The following is a 19,775-nucleotide window of genomic DNA, read 5'->3' on the forward strand; positions in this document are numbered from 1 at the left end:
ATGAGGTCAGGAGATGGAGACCATCCTGGCTAACACGGTGAAACCCCGTCTCTACTAAAAATACAAAAAATTAGCTGGGCATGGTGGCGGGCACCTGTAGTCCCAGCTACTTGGGAGGCTGAGGCAGGAGAATTGCTTGAACCTGGGAGGTGGAGCTTGCAGTGAGCCGAGATCGCACCACTGCATTCCAGCCTGGGTGGCAGAGCAAGACTCTGTCTCAAAAAAAAAAAAAAAAAAGAGAGAAGATAGGGTAGAAAAAGAAGCACGGTATTTGCAAATGTGTAATGCACCAATTTCTTATCCCCAAATGCCAAGAGAAGGCACATAAGTGAGTGTTCAAATGCTGTGGCACAGACTCAAGGGGAGTTTAAAGGAAGAGAGCTTCCTGGCCAGAGTGGAATGCAAAAAATGTGGACAGGAAGGTGGACGCGACCCAAGTGTCCACCAACAGATGACCAAACAAACAAAATGTGGTCTATCTGCACCATATTATTCAGCCTGAAAAAGGAAGAACATTCTGACACATGCTACCACAGGGATGAACTTTGAGGCATTATGCTAAGTGAAACTAGCCAGTCACAAAGAGACAAATATTGTATAATTGCACTTACATGACATATCTACAGCAGTCGAATTCATAAAGACATAAAGTAGAATGGTAGTTGCCGGCAGCTGGAAGGCGTGGCAGGGAATGGGGAGTTAGTGTTTAATGGGGATAGAATTTCAGTGGAGGAAGATGTAACAAGCACTGGAGTTGGATGGTGGCGATGGCTGCATAACAACGTGAATGTGTTTAGTGCCACTGAACTGTTCATTTAAAAATGATGAAAATGGTAAATTTTATATTATGTGTGCTTTGTCACAATTAAAAAATATATATATACATGGAGAGGCCGGGTATGGTGGCTCACGTCTGTAATCCCAGCACTTTGGGAGGCTGAAGCAGGTGGATCACTTGATGTCAGGAGTTCAAGACCAGCCTGGCCAACATGGTGAAACCCCACCTCTACTAAAAATACAAAGATTAGTTGGGCGTGGTGGTGCACATGGAATCTCAGCTACTCAGGAGGCTGAGGCAGGAGAATCTCTTAAACTTGGGAGTTGGAGATTGCAGTGAGCTGAGATCATGCCACTGCACTCCAACCTGGGTGACAGAGTGAGACTCTGTTTCAAATATATATATATATATGTGTGTGTGTGTGTGTGTGTGTGTGTATGTGTGTGTATACACAGAGAGAGAGAGAGAGAGAAACAGGACAGGACCCAGGGGAAGGGGGATCAGGATCAGGTCAGGTGAGATGAAGCAAGTCGCTGATCTCCTGGTGTTGAGGGCCACCAGCTGGAGAGATGACCCAAGGAGAAGGGAGAGTCCAGGAAGCATGGCTGAAGGAGAGACAGTGCTGGTCGGGGGACCTGCCAAGTGGAGCCCTGCATGGTTGACACAGTCCAAGTGAGATTTGCTGCTTCCTGCCTGCCTGTATTTAATGAGCTGAAGCCAGGGAGTTCTAAGCACAGAAGGTTTTGTAGCTGGAGGATTCAGGGCCTGCCAAGTCAATGCCCAAGCAGATGGAGCCTCCATGATCTCAGAGCTTGGGGTATGAGAAATCAGGACACATGACAGTTTGTGCATCGAAAATAAGTAAATAAGGCAGGGAAAGAGCCGGGGCACTGAGGTCCTCCAGGGGAGCAAGGAAGAGGAATGTTTGAGCATCAATTCCATGGAGAAGAAATTCACTGAGCTAACATTCAGAAGAAGGCTGGCTGACACCCAAATAAAGGACAACTGGATCGGGACAGGATGTCCTGAAGGGAGGTAGGGGTCTCATCAGGGCACAAATGGAGGCTAGCTCAGTGCCGGTGCTTGGTAGGATAATAATAACAGCAACAATTGATTGAGCACCTATTGTCTGTGACAAACACTCTTCTTGGGTTGTTCATTTATTCCCTTCAGGAAACTTCTACAGAGGAACTCTTTCTAGCTTCCCTTTACACATGAAGAAGACTGAGGCTTGGAGGTGTAAGTAACCTGCAGACCTAGGGCCCTGAAGGCACGCCCTCTGCCTCCAACGAAGCTGGCTGGCCTCCTTTCTGCTTTGCCACCAACTGTCCGCCCACCCCAGTGCTGCCTCCCATCTCTGTGCACCCATACCCAACTTCTTACTTGAACTGGTGCTCCCGGGAGCTGCGGATTTTGGAGGAGAAGCGCTCAGCCAGCTTCTCCAGGCTGCGGGAGTACTCAAGCTCAATCTCAGCTTTCCGGCGGAAAAACTCCTGGAGATCTTGAAGCAGCTGCAGTCGCGACTCTGATTGCTGCTCCAGACATTTGAACTGCTCCACCAGCTGCGTGCGGATCTCTGCAGGCACACAAGGGTAGGAGCATGAGACTGGTGGTGGGGACGGGGGCACTGGGGCCTGCTCTGCTGCTGGCCTGGGCCCTGCAATTCAGGCAACTCCCTCCTAACACCACCCAGAGCCTCTCTGAGCCCAGCCAGAGCTCAGACCTTGCTTGGCAGAGCATTGGCACAAAGATTTCTCTCTTGCTCGTTTTTGCCATTGATCTAACCAAAAGTTTCCAAAACTTGAATCACTGCATGTCACCACCACGATTTTTGCCATATTCACATGCCCCAAGCATTCTTATTTCTTCCACATGATCTAGTAAATTGACTCACCTTTCTTATGGAGATGATCTTGCTTAAAATGCAAAGGTTTCTATCAATACAGTAAAGTGAAACACTAGGACCCCTTGCAGCCTGGGACGTAGGAAATAATTCAATGAAAACAAAAGTATTGTAAAATTCTATCTAGAGACAATTGTTTACCAAAGGCTCTAAGCCTAAGCTGCTGGCTCTTTATCAACCAAAGGAAAACGGCAGTGTGACTTTCTCCATGTGTAGTCAGGACTGAGAGAGGGCTGAGTAGGGCATGCTTTTCCCTCTTGGGTTTCAGTGTTATTTAAGGCCACATCTGTGTCCTGCTTTAAATCACCTTGAATTCCATGTATGAACCTCTCAGATATCACACTTCAGAAAATACTGATTGCTCAAACCAGGTCTACGCAACCAGGGCAACAATTCAAAAGCTGGGAGCTGGAGTTAAAAATCACAGCTGAATGCCAATAACCACATCCATTCTTGTCTTCAAGCCTGTAGGGTTGTCACCGCCACTGCCCCCAGGCATAGATTCTTTCCAGGCCATCCCAAGAGCTGCTCGACAGATCAGCCTCCAAAGCACTCTGCTCACACCAGCAACCTGCTCAAAAATACCCCACGGCTCCCCTCTGCCTGAGTATTAGGTCCAACTCCTCAGCATGAAATTCAAGACCATCCACCAAGCAGTCCCAAATTTCATTTCTCAGGACTTTACCCCAATGGACTCTCCAAACCATTCAAGCCAGTCCTTGGAATATCAGATCTCACCTGCCTAAATGTGTGCCCCGTCTGAAATGGTGGCCAGCGTCATTTCAGCATCCTTCAGAGAAGTGGACTTCAAACTGGGGCAGAACTACTCTGGGGTACACAAAGACACCCCACAGGGTATGCAAGCTGAGGTAGAAGGGAATCAACCTGAGATCCTCCACATCCATTCCCACTGCCTGACAACGTGCCTCAGTCTAGATGCACGGCCCCTCTCCTTTCCCACCTCCCCTCTTCACAATGGTCCTGTTCTCTCTTTACAGGAAAAAGAGCAACTGCTCACTCGTCCAGAATCTATGATGCAGTGTCCCAAAATGTCGAGACATCTGGGTGTCAAAAGGAAAAACAGACCATTTAAAATGTTCATGTTGGCCAGGCATGGTGGCTCATGCCTTTAATCCCAGCACTTTGGGAGGCCGAGGCGGGTGGATCACGAGGTCAGGAGGTGGAGACCATCCTGGCTGACACAGTGAAACCCCGTCTCTACTAAAAATACAAAAATTAGCCAGGCATGGTGGCAGCCGCCTGGAGTCCCAGCTACTCTGGAGGCTGGGGCAGGAGAATCACTTGAACCCAGAAGGTGGAGGTTGCACGCCATTGCACTCCAGCCTGGGAGACAGAGCAAGACCCTGTCTCAAAAACTAACTAACTAACTAAATAAATAAATAAATAAATAAATAAATAAATAAATAATGTAAAATGTTCATGTTACACATGTTCTCAGTTATAAGTGGGACCTAAATAATGTGTGCACTTGGATGTACAGTGTGGAATGGTAGAGAACAGAGACTCAGAAGGGTGAGGGGGTGGGAGGGAGGTGGATAATGAGAAATTACTTAATGGGTGTAATGTACATTATTTGTGTCATGGGTACCCAAAAAGCCCTGGCTTCACCACCACACAATCTATGCATGTAACAAAATTACACTTGTACTCCATAAATTTATACGTAAATAAATACATGTACAAAGTTATATTCTCTTCAAATAATAAAAAGTGTTTTTAAAAAGTTGATATTTGGAAATCTTCCTTTAATCAAGGGATCGTAAACCCTTGCTACTCAAAGTGTTGTCCATGAGACTCACGTCTGTCATCACAGCACTTTGAGAGGCTGAGGCAGGAGAATCACTTGAGGCCAGGAGCTCAAGACCAGCCTGGGAAACATAGGGAGACCTCGTCTCTATGAAAACTTAAAAAAAAAAAAAAGTTTTAAATTAGCCAGGTGTGGTGGCATGGGCTTGTGTTCCCAGCTACTCAGGAGGCTGAGGCAGAAGTATTGCTTGAGCCCAGGAGGTCCAGGCTGCAGTGAGCTATGATTGTGCCACTGCACTCCAGCCTATATGACAAAGCAAGACTCTGTCTCAAAAAAACTAAAACGTGGTCCACGGACCAGCAGCATCAGCACCACCAATGGGCTTGTTAGAAATACAGAGGCCTAGGCAATATAACAAGACCTCATGCCTAGTAAAAATTTTTTTGTTTGTTTTGTGTTTTGAGATGGAGTCTCGCTCTGTCGCCAGGCTGGAGTGCAGCGGCCCGATCTCCACGCACTGCAACCTCCGCCTCCTGGGTTCAAGCGATCCTCCTGCCTCGGTCTCGAGAGTAGCTGGGACGACAGGCGCGCACCACCACACCCAGCTAGTTTTTTGTATTTTTAGTAGAGACGAGGTTTCATTATGTTGGCCAGGATGGTCTTGATCTCTTGACCTCGTGATCCACCCGCCCTGGCCTCCCAAAGTGCTGGGATTACAGGTGTGAGCCACTGCACCCGGCCTAGTAAAAATTTTAAAAAGTAATTAGCTGGGCGTTGTGGCACATGCCTCTAGTCCCAGCTACTTGGGAGGCTGAGGTGGGAGGATTGCTTTAGCCCAGGATTTCAAAGCTTCAGTGAGCCATGACCATACCATGATGCTTAGAGGGAACTCCTGTAATGAAAAGGAAAGAAAAGAACAGGTGAGGAGAGAGGAGGGGAGGGAAGGGGAGGGGAAGGAGAAGAAATACAGAATCATCCAAACTCATCAAGATGCATAAATTAAATGTGCTCATTTTTGGGGCATTTCAATTATACCTTAATAAAGCTAAAAAAAAGAATTCAGAATAAAGTCTCAGGCCCCAGCCCATACCATCCAAATCAGAATCTGCATTTTATCAAGATCTCCCAGGTGGCCCTTGTACACCTTAAAGTTTGATAAGCACTGCCATCAACCATCCCGCCCATCTCATTATGAGAAGCATTTCCCAAAGTTATGCTTTAATGATTTATCAAATGTGTAAAATAATGTTATTTTGATAAATTGTGTATTACTGATCACTGTAATGATACATAAATCAATATAAAAGGAAGATCCTTAGAGTTCAAAGGAAAAAATTAAAATGTCCATTTCAGCTTACATAAGTAGAGTTTTAAAAAAGATGATAATCTTAAAAAACTTTCAAGCATAAAATATGTTAAGATTAAATTTTATGAAGCAAGTGAAAGGGAATTAGGAGTTCAAGAAGGTAAAGAAAGGAGCAGTGTAAAACATTTGACTTGCTCAGGTAACTTTGACGGATGATTGTAGAAACCAACGTATTATGGTATTTATCCTATGACCAGGCAATTTCACTGATGGATACATACACAAAAGAAATCAGTGCTTATGATCACCAAAAAATATATACAAGAATACTTTTAGTACCTTTATAGCCAAATATTAGAAATAACCCAAAATGTCTAGTAAGAATAGAATGGATTTTTTGAATGTGAGATATTCATTGAGTGGAATGATATACAATAATGAAAAAGGAATGCTACTGCTCCCAACAGCAACATGTTTGAAATCCACAGACCTTGTGTTTATTGAAAGAAGCCAGAACAAATGAGGTTGTGCAAAACTAGTTTATGGTGATAGAGGTCGGAAAAGTGGTCACGTTTGACGGGTATTGATGGAGAAAGGGAACAAGCATGCCTTCTGAATACTGGAGATGTTCCACACCTTGGTGAGGGTGGTAGGGACACTGATAAAAATTAACTGAGCTGCTCACTTAAGATCTGTGCATTCTACTACATGAAAGTGAGGCTTCAATAAAAAGACAAAATTAAAAATTGCTATGTTAGTTCCTATTTGATACATTTTTAAAAATTTTTTGTAGAGACAGGCCTCTCTATGTTACCCAGGCTGGTCTTCAACTCTTGGGCTCAAGCAATCCTCCTGCCTTGGCCTTCTAAGTAGCTGGGACTAAAGAGGTAAGCCACCCCGCCCATCCCTCCCCACAACATTTTGATACAGTTTTAAGAGAGTGGTATTATACATAATGTTACTCTAAAATGTGAATATTTAAAACATGGCCAAAATTATATCCTTTGTAACTAATCAAACTTAGAATAAAATATTTTATTTTATTTAGTGCAAATTAAAGAATGAGACATTTTAGATGTCAACTTAAAATGTGTGAAGCAGAAGAGATATTTTTCTTTCCAAAGTTCATGTAGAGGGTAGGTAAGCAAAAAAAAAAAAAAAAAGTTGAAAACCACTGCTTCAGAGCCCACATAAAGCACTGCTCCTCCCAGGAAGGCCTGGGCTGCCAGCCTGGTGACCCTCTTTTGAACTCCCATGGCACGTACAGTAAATCTCAGATTGCCTAGCGCTGTTTGGGTTTTTTTGTTTGTTAGTTTTCATTCTTTCATGCATGCCATCTCTGCCTTATCTCCTCAAATGAAATTTAAGCTCTGAGGGCAGATTCTCCCAGCACATAATAGGTCATCAGGATATCAATATCTGTATAGCAAATTACTATTTCCGTTTTTTTTTTTTTTTTTTTTTTTTTTGAGACAGAGTCTTGCTCTGTCGCCCAGGCTGGAGTGCAGTGGCGCCATCTCAACTCACTGCAACCTCCATCTCCCAGGTTCAAGGGATTCTCCTTCTTCAGCCTCCCAAGTAGCTGGGATTATAGGCACCGGCCACCACACCTGACTAATTTTTGTATTTTTAGTAGAGACAGGGTTTTACCATGTTAGCCAGGCTGGTGTCGAACTCCCGACCTCAGGTGATCTGCCCACCTCGGCCCCCCAAAGTGCTGGGATTACAAGCATGAGCCACCACGCCCAGCCTACTATTTCCCTTTAGCAAGCGCTTTTTACCAAGTACATTAAGTGTTGTGATTACGGAAGCCTCAGCTCACACACACAAACACACACACACACACAAACATATGGCACACACATTCACACCACAAATACATACAAAACACACAACACATACCACACACCACCACTCACCCCCCCACACATACATACATTCAACGTGGATGTATAATAATGAAGAAACCAAGGCTTTATGTAAACCAAGATCAGGGACTCATCCAAGGTCACACGTCGTTCTCTGAACTCTAACAAACTACACAGGTCCCCTCTTAGATGGTCTACCTGTTGAACTGAACTGTATTGAGGTGCCTCACTCCCACAAGACCAAACCTTGTCATATCAACACACAGTCATAAAAATATAACTATGCAGTAAGTGCTACTAGTGTTTCTCCACTTTTTCCCCATAGACAAGGAAGTAGCAGCTCAGGAGGAAGTCGCTAGCCTGTGCTCCTAACAGCTGGTTCAGAGCAGAGCCAGCAATCAAACCCAGGTCCCTCAGAAGCTTACCATAATGCCCTTGACATGATGCTAAACCGAGGCCCCTACAGGAACTTCTTGGTCTGCATTCCATGAATTATCCTTGTTTTCCATATTAAAACAAAACAAACACAAAAGACACTTTTAATCCCTCTGCATTCAACCTCTTGCATTCTTTTTGTAACAAGATGGTGATCTAAAGAGATATTATTTATTAGAAAAGCTGCAGCCACAGCCTTCCTCATTACAGAGCATTATCAGGAGACGACATTCTCAAATTTTAGAGGAAAAGCTCATAAATCACATCGTGATGACAGCAGACGATTTGGAAGGAGCAGAGCAACCTCCCCCAGTTCACACAACCAGCTGGAGCCTCCCAGGCTGGGCTGTGCATGGAACCCTCCAGCAGTTTGCTGGGCTCAAAATCAAGTCCTTCTTGCAGGAAATGGCCCTGGCAGAGCATCCTCTGCAGCCTGCCCTGATCTGGAACCCTGAGGGCATTTGATTACCCATCTCGTTGTTTCTAATTCCCATCCAAATTGCTGCTAGGAGCCTACGAGCTGGCACAGATTTGGGTTTTCTCCTTGAAGATTTCAAAGAGAGAAAAATAAAATAAAATAAAACAGAATTGTTCCCAAGGCACAGACTTCATTCAGCAGACGTTTCCCCCCCGGGGGACAGTTCCAGCCATAACACAGCGCTGAGTGGCAGAAAAATTAAAAGGGGGATGTGGCAAGGAGGGAAAGGGGTTGGAAAGTGGGACAGGCTTTGAACTCAACACCTGAAAGCTGAAGATGACCTCACTGCGCAGTGTAGTCTCTTGGTTTTATAGACAGGGGCATGAGGCCCAGAGAAGGCGAAGATCTAATTCTTTTTTTTTTTTTTTTTTTTTTGAGATGGAGTCTCACTCTGTCACCCAGGCTGGAGTGCAGTGGTGCGATCTCAGCTCACTGCAACCTCTGCCTTCTCAGTTCAAGTGATTCTCCCACCTTAGCTTCCCAAGTAGCTGGGGACTACAGGTGCACACCACCACGCCCAGCTAATATTTTTGTATTTTTAGTAGAAACGGGGTTTCACCATGTTGGCCAGGATGGTCTTGAACCCCTGACCTCAAGTAATCCACCCGCCTCGGCCTCCCAAAGTGCTGGGATTACAGGCATAAGCCACTGCACCCGGCCGTAAGAACTAATTCTTCAATCCAGGTCTCCTAAAGCACCAATCTCCCTGTGTCACCCTCCTGATAAAATTCTCCATGGTTCCCCATTGCTTATAGGATCAAAGCCAAACTCCTCTGACATTCAAAGTCCAAGAATGCACAGCCTGCCTATCCATCCCCATAACACTCCTGCTCACTCTCCAAGCAACAGTCTCACTAAAGATCACTTTGCATGCACCCAGGCTGCCACCTATGGCAAACAGCCCGTGTGACCCACCGTATGGAGAGCAAGATTCCTCATACTCCCCACTGCCCCTCACAACCACAACCTCACCAGCAATAGTAGGAAGATTCTTCAGATCAGTCTTTTTTTTTAATTAATGGGCTATTTTTAGAGCCATTTTAGGTTTACCAAAAAATTGACAAGAAAGTACAGAGAGTTCCCATATATTCCCTCTCCCCTGCACAGTTTCTCCAATTATTAACATCTTGCATTCCATAGTGCATTTATTGCAATTGAAGAGCCAATACTGATACACCAGTCTGTCACTTACATTACGGCTCACCCTTTGTGTTGTACATTCTCTGGGTTTTGACAAACGTCTAATGTCATGTGTCCACCATTACAGTATCATACAGAATAGTGTTGCCACCCTAAAAATCCTCGTGCTCCACCTATTTCTCCCCTTATTCTTCCCTCTCACTTACCCCAACCCTTGGCAAACCCTAATCTTCTTACTGTCTCCATAGTTTTGCTTTTCCCAGCATGTTATACAGCTGGAATCATAAAGTATGTAGACTTTTTAGAGTGGCTTCTTTCACCTAGCAATATGCATGTAGGGTTCTTCCATGTCTTTTTGTGGCTTTGTAGCTCCTTTTTATCACCAAATAATATTCTGTGCTACGGAATAATGTTGACAGATTGTTTATTCATTCCCCTATTTAAAGACATGTTGGTTGCTAATTATGAATAAAGCTGTTATGAACATCTGTATGCAGGTTTTTGTGTGGACATGTTTTCAACTCATTTGGGTAAATATCCTTTTTGAAATCAATAGACTTTATTTTTATAGCAGTTTTAGGCTTACTGAAAAAAAGGAATTACATTTTTAAATAGGAAATATAGGGATTTTTTTAAATATTACATACACAACTGAAAAGGTACAAAGGGTATATAAAGTTTTACTCCCACCTCTATCAATCAACCACCTAGTTCCCCTCTTGCAAAACAACCAAACTACCATGATCGTGTGCATCATTCCAGAAATAATGGCATATATAAAACATATTATATATGTTATATGTATCATATTATTTATATTATATGATATATTATATATGTATATATAAGACAGAATATCTATATATAGAATTTACATATATAGAATGTTAAATATATTATTTCCTCTGTTTTTATACATGTTAGAGCATATCATTCACAGTGTTCTGTACCTTATCTTTTTCTTTTAATAATACATCCTGGAGGCCGGGCACAGTGAATCACGCCTGTAATCCCAACACTTTGGGAGGCCGAAGCAGGTGGATCACTTGAGTTCAGGAGTTTGAGACCAGCCTGGCCAACATAGCGATACCCTGTCTCTACTAGAAAATACAAAAACTTATCTGGGCATGGTGGCGCACACCTGTAATCCCAGCTAACTGTTAGGCTGAAGCGGGAGAATTGCTTGAATCTGGGAGGTGGAGGTTGCAGTGAGCTGAGATTGTGCCACTGCACTCCAGCCTGGGCAACAGAGCAAGACTCTATCTAAAAAATAATAATAATAATACATCATGGAGATCAGTCCAAGTCATTATATAAAGAACTTCCTCATTCCTTTTACAGCACGCTAGAATTCCACTGTAAGTTTTTTTTAGCCAGTCTCTTTTGCTGAACATTTAGGTTGTTTATAATCTTTTACTATCATCAACAATGCTGGAATGAATAATCATACACAGGCTTCATTCTGCACATGTGCAGGAATATCATCTATATAATAAGTTCTTAAAGCAACATCACATAAGGATATCAAGACTGCTAAGCTGCCCTCTCCTGAAATTTTACCAGTTTATACTACGATGAAAACTTTAGGACAAAGCAGGAACTATTTAGAAGCAGACATGCTGGGATTTGCTCCAAAATAGCCTTAGGTTTGGAGACGGGGAGTGGTAGGGTTTTAAGTAAAATAAGACTGGCCTTGAGTTAATCATTAAAGTTTAGTTTAGCGCTAGATATCAGGAAGGGGCTTATTATATTATTCTCTCTACTTTTGGAATGTTTGAAATTTTTCATCATAAAAAAGGGAGAAAAAGCAGATAAAGCCAATGCAAATCCTGCACCTCTGGTTAACAGGTCTGACCCATTAGGAATGCCAGCAACTTGCCCTTAGAGGCCTCTGCCCCTTGCCTGCACCCTTGGAGGCCTCTGCCCCTTGCCTGCAGATGGCTTTCCTGGGTTAGTAAGAGGGGCCAGAGTATGACAGCAAAGAGCAATTTTAAATGTAGCTTCCCAGACCCCACCCAATTCCAATCTTTGGACCCTGTCCTGAAAACACAATAACTGTTCTGGCACCTCCTGGGATGGAGAGGCACCACTCACAGTCTGCCTACATCCTGAAAACCAAGATCAAAGGAGCACTTGCCCCCTCTGCTCCACAGGGGCAGCTGGTACCTTCCCGGTGTAAATGTTTAGGAGCCGATAAAGATGAACCACCTGGTATGTTACAACCAACAACATCTCATCACATCTACGCACAATCACATCTGATTATCATGACATCCTATGAGGCTGGTAGTATTGCCACTCCTCTTCTACGGATGAAGCAATTGAGATTCAGGGAGGGGAAATGGCTTGCCCAAGACCACCAAGAAAGTGGCAAAGCCAGGGCTGAAACCGAGAGTAAAGGGCAGACAGGAACTAACATCACCCAATGCCCAGGTCAGGGAACTTTCTGTGGCAGTCCTGCTGCCTCCTCTTTCAAGGATCATGTCCTGTTGTACCTCCTGTCTCCACTCTCAATGGTCATCTTTGTGCCATCCACACAGAGCACCAGTCTGGCTGTCATTATATGCATCCCAGTGCATCCTGACCCTGACCTCAGGCCCTCCTCTGAGGAGAGAAATCTCAGCTTCATAGCACAATGTAGTGGGCTCTGGGTTCACCTGCCCGGTGGTTCAAATCCTGGCCCTGCCACATGCTCAGGTGGGCAACCTGAGACTCAGTTTCCTCTGTCAAATGGGGATGATAATAATCTCTACCTCATATTGTTGTGAGAATGGTATGTGTTAATACAAAGGAAGTTCCTGGCATAGTGCTTTCCATACATTGGCACCGTATTGTCCAACACAGTCGCCACTAGCCACATGTGGCTATTTGCATTTAATTAAAATAAAAAACTCATTCCTCTGTTGCACTTGCCACATTTCAAGTGTTAAACCATCCTGGACAGCGCAGAATATTTCCATCATTGCAGAAACTTCCATTGGACAGCACTGCGTCAGAGGTTTTATAAAGTTAAGCTATGATTATCATTTATTATAACTTCTTTCTGTGGCCATTTCTCATCTCCTTAAATGGAAAATATGGTCCTGAAAGGCAGGGATGGCACTATGTTTTATTACTCCGAATTTGTGCACGACCTCTCCAACAAGAGCAGTGTAATGGAGTCTTCCAAACCCTCCCCTCAAGAAAACATGCTGATGGAGACTCACTCTCCTTGCTCCCAGCCCAAAACCCAGCATCCTGGTGGGGTCCCTTGCCCTCCAACTCCAGCCCTAGCGGAGATGATGTGGCCCAGTGGATAGACCCAGCAGAGCCTGGACTCTGGAGCCACTCTCACAGGGTTGATTATTGTCTCTGCCGGATCTGCACTGTGAAGCCTTGGGCAGTCAACTCAGTATCTTCTCTGAGCTGTCTTCGGATTTGCAAAAGGCAAGTAACTATTCTTATCTTGCAGGGTTGTTGCCAGGATCAGACTGGAAATAATGCACATGATGTGCCAGGCACCTGGTGGACCCTCGGCGAATAGCATCTATACAGAGGTGGCATGGCGCAGCGGAAGGGCATGCGCTCACAAGCTCACAAGCTCTGAGGACAGTCAGCCTAGACTCCAAATCTGGTTTTCTCCACTTTGGGGAAGTGGCTTCAGCCTGGTCTCTGTTTTCTCATCTGTAAAATAGGGAATAATACCTTCCCCCCAGGGGTTGTTAAAAGGGTGAGGGGTGGTATGCGCGTAGTGCCCGGGGCACGGCAGGGACGCAAGAAATGAGCCATGGCGGCTGCTGTAGTCATGGACCGTGAGCACCAGGCACGCTGGGCACCGAGCTAAGTGTTTCCCAGGCGCCATCTCGCGCCCCGCGTCCACAGTCCCACAAGGAGGGCTGTGTCACCAGCCACCTTCTTCCAGCCTCTCTGTGCTGGTTCCCCTTCCCCGCCCGCCCTCCCCGCAGGTCTGGCCCACGTTTCGCTCCTTCTCTAGGCCCTGCACAAAAGACTCGTGCGCGGCCCGGACACGGGCTCCCCATTGCCGCCCTTCTCCTAGCCTCCTGTACACCGAGAGGCGGCTTCCGGGACGGCCCCGAGGGTCCCCGGGATCCGTGCGCCCAGCGCCGGGGGTGGGGGCAATAGATGCGGGGCCGGGGTCAGCCGCCGCGCGCCGTTGCCACGGCAACCGTCGCTGGGACCCCCCCCGCCCCCCCGAGCGCCCCGCCCCGCCCCGCCCCGCGCGCCACGTGCAGCAGCCGGGGTGGCTGAGAGCGGGCTCCTAAGCCGTCTCTTCGGATTCCTTCTTCGCAGACGCGAGCAAGCGCCTGGCACCCTGGAGTCTCTCCCTCTCCCCTTCCTGTATTCGGCCAACGACCGACATCAGGCCATTCTTTATTAACCTTTATCAAGCCAGGCCGGTCAGCGGCCATCCTCAATTATTAAATAATACCAAGTTAGAGGAGGCAGTGGGTGTCACGCCCTTTTACAGATGAGGAAATTGAGGCCCAAGAGAAGGGAAAGGGGCTGCCTGAATCACAGGATTGGAACCTGGGCCTGCCTGACGCCAGAGTCCACCGGAGACTCCGCCAGGCGCTTCCTGGGTCTATCCCTGATCCCCACGGTTCCTGCGGAGTCTGCCCCTGATCAATAGGCCTTTTGGGTTCTGCAGTGCCAAAAGCTGGATCTGGGATCAGACTTGGCTGAGTTCAGAGCTGACCTTGACGCTGGCTAGCTGTGTGACCTTCAGCAAGTCAGTTAACCTCTCTGGGCCTTGGTTTTCCCATCTGCAGGATGGAGGAAGTAAGAGCAGACATTTTGGAGCTGTGTGCTTCCCCGAATTGTCTCCTTGAACCTATGCTACAGCCTTAGGAGGAAGTTACTACTATTATCCCGTTTTGCAGAGGAGGAGACTGAGCCACAGAGAGGTGAAATGACATGCCTAATTTCATGTAAATATTAAGAAATCTGTTGGCCCCAAATCTTATACCACGTTGCCAGAGAGATGAGTGCCTGCCATATGTACTATACCAAGTGAGCCAGGTTTTTACACTCTCTTTCGCCACCTCACGATTATTCAGGGTAGTAAAGGCCAGGCTTAGAACAGAGAATCAAAGCATATCAACTCCGAAGGCTTCCCTGAAGCAAATTTTATCTGCTTGCAGCTTTCTAGGGGATGGGGGAACACATATGCTGGGAAGGCAGTGCTGGATGAAATGACTGGCATCTCCCACACTGATTCTCACCACTACCAGCTCCTCCAAAAAGGAAGCACAGTATATTGGCTAGTATTTTGAAAAAAATAAGAGTTATTTAATAATGATGATGCTATCAACCAGGAAAATTTTCTTCTATGTAAGAGGAAATGATAAGGTCCCCAACACACTAGGGAATTAGCATTGGATATACATGCATGGCTAAAGAAATTAAAGAAAGGAGTCCCACTTCCCACAGTGGTCTGAAAGCAGAAATCCAGCTCTGCAGCCCCCTGACCACCCCTACCTAGAGTGCTAAACCAGTGCCCCTGAATAGGAAGCAGGCAGCAGAAAGCAGAATGGGAGGGAGAGAGGGTTTTCCCATAGCATCTGTGCTGTGTCCAAATAATAGCCATTCCTTCCCATGAAGAAGTCAGACAGAAGCTGCCTCCACACCTTCCAGATGTTCAGTGAAATGCAAAGAACAGCAAGAGTGAGGCCACGCCTCCTCCTACCAGAGACTCTGAGTTAAAGCTGGCTGGGTGTGATCAATTTCAACACGAGATTAATATTCACGGTTTTGCTGCCCAATGGTCCCTGAAGAATCAGATCCATTTAAATGAGAAGAGATCAGGATTCATTAATGCTGAATTTCCAGCTGCGTCCTCTGACTGATGATGTTTCTCTTTATGTTTTTAATCATACTTTCCTCCCAGAGCTAAAATAGAAGTCAGAGAACTGGGGGCCTGCTGGAAACATCTAAATCTTTCCCAAACTTCACAGCCATCTTTACAATGTGCCCCTTCTAAAAACTACCTGCTGTATATTTGTCTAATATATTTCTTTAAATCATCTTACTTTTTACCTGGGATGCTTTATGGTACCACCATAAATGGAACCCCCCCCCTACAAAAAATGTGCCACTAATGGAATGTAACTATAAAAATAAACACAATGAACACAAAATAATGTTATTAAATTCTACCTAGGTTCTGTAGTCTGAGACCTGATTTTTTAATATAAAAGGAGTTTAGCAAGTATTCAAGCAAGGGTTGAAGACAGGCTAGCACCTAAGAGCAACTTTCTCATTGAGGTAATCAAAAAGGTTGAAGGCAGGAGGGGTTGAAGGAGGACTAAAAAGAAAATAACTATCTGTTGTCGTGAGTTATGTTACTTAGTTCCGTCTCTGCGGACCACCTAAAATCATCCTGTATATATACAGATTGAACATCCCTGATCCGAAAATCTGAAATCCAAAATCCAAACTTTTCGAGCACTCACATGATGCCACAAGTGGAAAATCCCACACGTGACCTCATAGGACAGGTCACAGTCAAAACTTAGATACACAACGCACAGTTTATTTAAAAGACTGTATGAAATTACCTTCAGGCTATGTGTAAAAGGTGTATATGAAACAAATGAATTTCATGTTTAGACTTGGGCCCCATCTCCAAGATGTCTTTTATGAATAGGCAAATATTACAAAATCCAAAAACTCCAAAATTTGAAACACTTCTGGTCCCAAGCATTTCAGATAAGGAATACTCAACCTGTATACTCCAAAATTTGAAACACTCCTGGTCTCAAGCATTTCAGATAAGGAACACTCAACCTGTACCATCAGTAGTGCTCATGCCTCAACTTCAAGAAACAGTGATTGTCCCAACCTCTTAATTCACAAGAGGAGAAACTGAGGAACGGAGAGCCACATCCCAAAGCTGTACCAGCACCTGTGTCTCCCAGCTGCTTGGCCAGTGCTCAACCCTTTTGTCCATAGTTCTTCATTTGCAAATCCTTTCTGCCCTGTTGTTACAAAAGGCAGCTAGCACAGCACCAGTGCCTGCCACCAAGTTGGTTCCTCACAAATCTTTTTAAATGAATAAATGAAATGTTGTATGTGTTAGGCTGAATAATGACCCCCAAAAGACATCCAGCTCCTAATCCCTGGAACCTGTGAATGTTACCTTCAATGGCAAAAAAGGACGTTGCAGATGTGATTAAAATTAAGGATCTTGAGGAGATTATCCTGGATCATCTGGGTGGACCCTAATGCAATTACAAGTGTCCTTACAGGAGAGAGAGGGGAAAAAAAAGGAGATTTGTCACAGAAGAGGAGGAGGCAGTGTGACCATAGAGGCAGAGATTGCAGTGATGCAACCACAAGCCAAGGAATGCTGGTAGCCACCAGAAACTGGAAGAGACAAGGGGCAGGTTCTCCCCTAGAGCCGCTGGAGGGAGTGTGGCTCTGGCCACACCTTGATTTTGGATTGGTGAAGCTGATTGCAGACTCCTTGCTTCTAGAACTGTGAGAGAATAAATGTGTGTTGTTTTAAGTCAGCAAGTATGTGGCAATTTGCTACAGCAGCTATCGGAAACTAATATAATGTACATTGCGCCACTCTGAAAGCTCTGAAGAATTACAGAGTACAGTCTAAAGCTCTGAAGAATATAGAGTATCGTCTAAAAGGGGAATGGTATTGAATATAAGATGACCAGAAGAAGGAAGGACAATGTGTTGTAGAGGAGTCAGCTGAGGCCTTATGAAGCAAGATTTGCATGATCTAGACCAGCAGAGAGAAGGAGAGGGGTATTCTATCATACACCACCACATCAAGCATTTAATGATCACCTACTATGTCTGTGTTAGAGGGCAGCAAGAGTGATAAAAATACATATGCAATAGCATACTTGCCCTCAAGGAAATCCCAATGTAGTGCAATGGTATGGCATCCTTAAGTGAAAAAATAATTAGCAGTATGAAATGGAATAATTCTCCTTCTAGGCTCAGAGGCATACACACACACACACACACACACACATACACAAATGTATGTGCAGGGAGACTTATCACAGCATTGTCTATAGAAGTGAAAACTTGGATACGGCATAACTATGGAGCAGCAGAGGATTGGTTAAATAATTCTGGCACATTCACGCAATAAACTCCTATGTGGTGTAAGATTCATGTTGCATACAAATAGCCTTGGAAAATGCCCATAATATATTGTTAAATGACAAAAGTAGGTTACAAAAATAGGACGTAGGGTTTAGTCCTCCCAAAACATAATTATAGCTACCTACACACAGAGAAAAGATAGAAGAATATACACCAAAATGTTAATCATGGTTATTTTGAGGTGGTAGGATTACAGATAAATTAATTTCATCAGTAAATATCCACTGAACACCTATGTGCTAAGCCAAGGCTTAGCAGACTTTTTCCATAAGGGGCCAGATAGTAAATATTTTAGCATTTGCAGGCCATATCATCTCTATTACAACTACTCAACCCTATCGTTACCCAACAAGAGTAGTCATAGAATACATATACAGAGGAATGCACACAACTGTTCCAATAAAACTTTACAAAAACAGGTAATGGGCTAGGTTGGCCTGTGGGCCATAGGTTGCCAACTCCTCTACTAAGTAATCACTGTGTTTTTCTATATTTTCCAAATACTCTACATAATAGGCATTACTCCTCTAATAAGGGGAGAGGCAGTAAATTTTTTAGAGACACTCAATATCTATTGGCCCTGGGAAAGTAATTATTGGATCATACCACAGTGAGATGTCCTCTAGTTGTGGCAATCCCATTTCTCCCCAGGGGTTAGGCAGGCATAGGAAGGTTGCAAAAATGGGATTAGAGACCCAGTGTAAAACAATATGAAGAACACAAGATCTGACAAAATATATCCAGATTCATTTTTTCATGTTAATACTAAATAATAACCATATCACCTCCAGCTTATGACTCTGGAAACCTTCCCAGCAAATCTCACTTTAGTTACTGCTGGCCCTGCTGGATTCAAACCCAGAGCAGGCCAGCCCCCACTCTGCCATAGCTGTCTCCACTTTGACCCCATTAACTCACACTGAAATGACCAGCCAGGGACAGAGCCGCTAATCTTCATTGAGAGGGTGCCTCTGGCCATGTGTGCATTCACCTGACATTAATAGGGTGCAGGATGAATTCCCTTGACCTTCTGATGAGAATGCCACATGGAAGAATATCTAAGGCCACCATGCCGTCCAAATATTTTATTCACATTGAGGCTACTGCACGGGATGGAAAGCCACTACATCAGGCTGAGTGATTTATGTTTCTGAAAACCACGTAAGTTATTACCCATGACCTCATCCTGGCAACTTTGCAAATTCTTGCCAATTGATTTTTGTAAAAGAGAGAAAGAAACAAGAAGGATCTGACTTCAGGTGTGTGTGTGTGTGTGTGTGTGTGTGTGTGGTGTGTGTGTGTTCTTTTCTTTTTAACCTTGTAAGACTCTGCAAAGATTTTCAAAGCAAATTTCAATCCATTCCACAACAGGGACTGAGATTAGATTTTCCAGGAGGTCAGCGAGCAGGGTCTGGTTGTTTGAATGAGTTTCATTTTTATGGTGCACATCAAGCAACCCCTTTCGGTCATCACTATCAATTCCTGTTGTCAGTTGGTCAAGTTTCCAAATAAACTCTTCAGGAGACCCTCTCTGCATTTGAGGATAGATAGAGGCTGGCAAGACATAAGAAAAGGGCTCCAGCAAAGTACCTTCTCAAATGCTGAGTCCAGCAAACTTTTAGGAAAAGCCTCAGAAAAAAATACAAAATCATTATCGTTGCCTAATGGCTTAATAATGGATTGCAAGCCTGAAAGCAGATAATGTTGGAATATGCACATACCCTCGATCCAGTAAGGCTATTTCATACTCAAATTCCAACTTGAAAAAACGAGTTCTGGGTTAGTTCCAGCCCTGCCTCGAGGCACTAACCTCATCTGTTTCCTCATTCGTAAACTGGGATTAATGGAACCTACCTAAGAATTGTGGTAAATTCAAATTAGGTAATATTAATACATACATATGAAAGAGTTCTGTAAGCAGTAAAAAGTTACGCAAATGGGCATGATTTTTTTCCTTGGTATGATTATT

At 44.6% G+C, this 19,775-nt stretch overlaps 1 protein-coding gene across 5 annotated transcripts in view; it reads right to left on the minus strand.

The window, feature by feature from the left end:
* The window catches only part of SRGAP3 (SLIT-ROBO Rho GTPase activating protein 3), a 382,885-nt gene that overhangs the window by 142,438 nt on the left and 220,672 nt on the right, over window positions 1-19,775 (minus strand). For all 5 annotated transcript variants that reach the window (XM_063703587.1, XM_019023743.3, XM_004033539.5 and 2 more), the window contains one exon: window positions 2,162-2,354. Coding sequence is in view for 4 of the 5 variants with exons in the window: in XM_019023743.3 (XP_018879288.1) it covers window positions 2,162-2,354 (193 nt within the window). In the remaining variant the exon portion in view is untranslated. The remainder of the gene's footprint in view (window positions 1-2,161; window positions 2,355-19,775) is intronic.

This window comes from Gorilla gorilla, chromosome 2 (genome assembly GCF_029281585.2).
Source record: "Gorilla gorilla gorilla isolate KB3781 chromosome 2, NHGRI_mGorGor1-v2.1_pri, whole genome shotgun sequence".
Taxonomy (NCBI): Eukaryota; Metazoa; Chordata; class Mammalia; order Primates; family Hominidae; genus Gorilla; species Gorilla gorilla.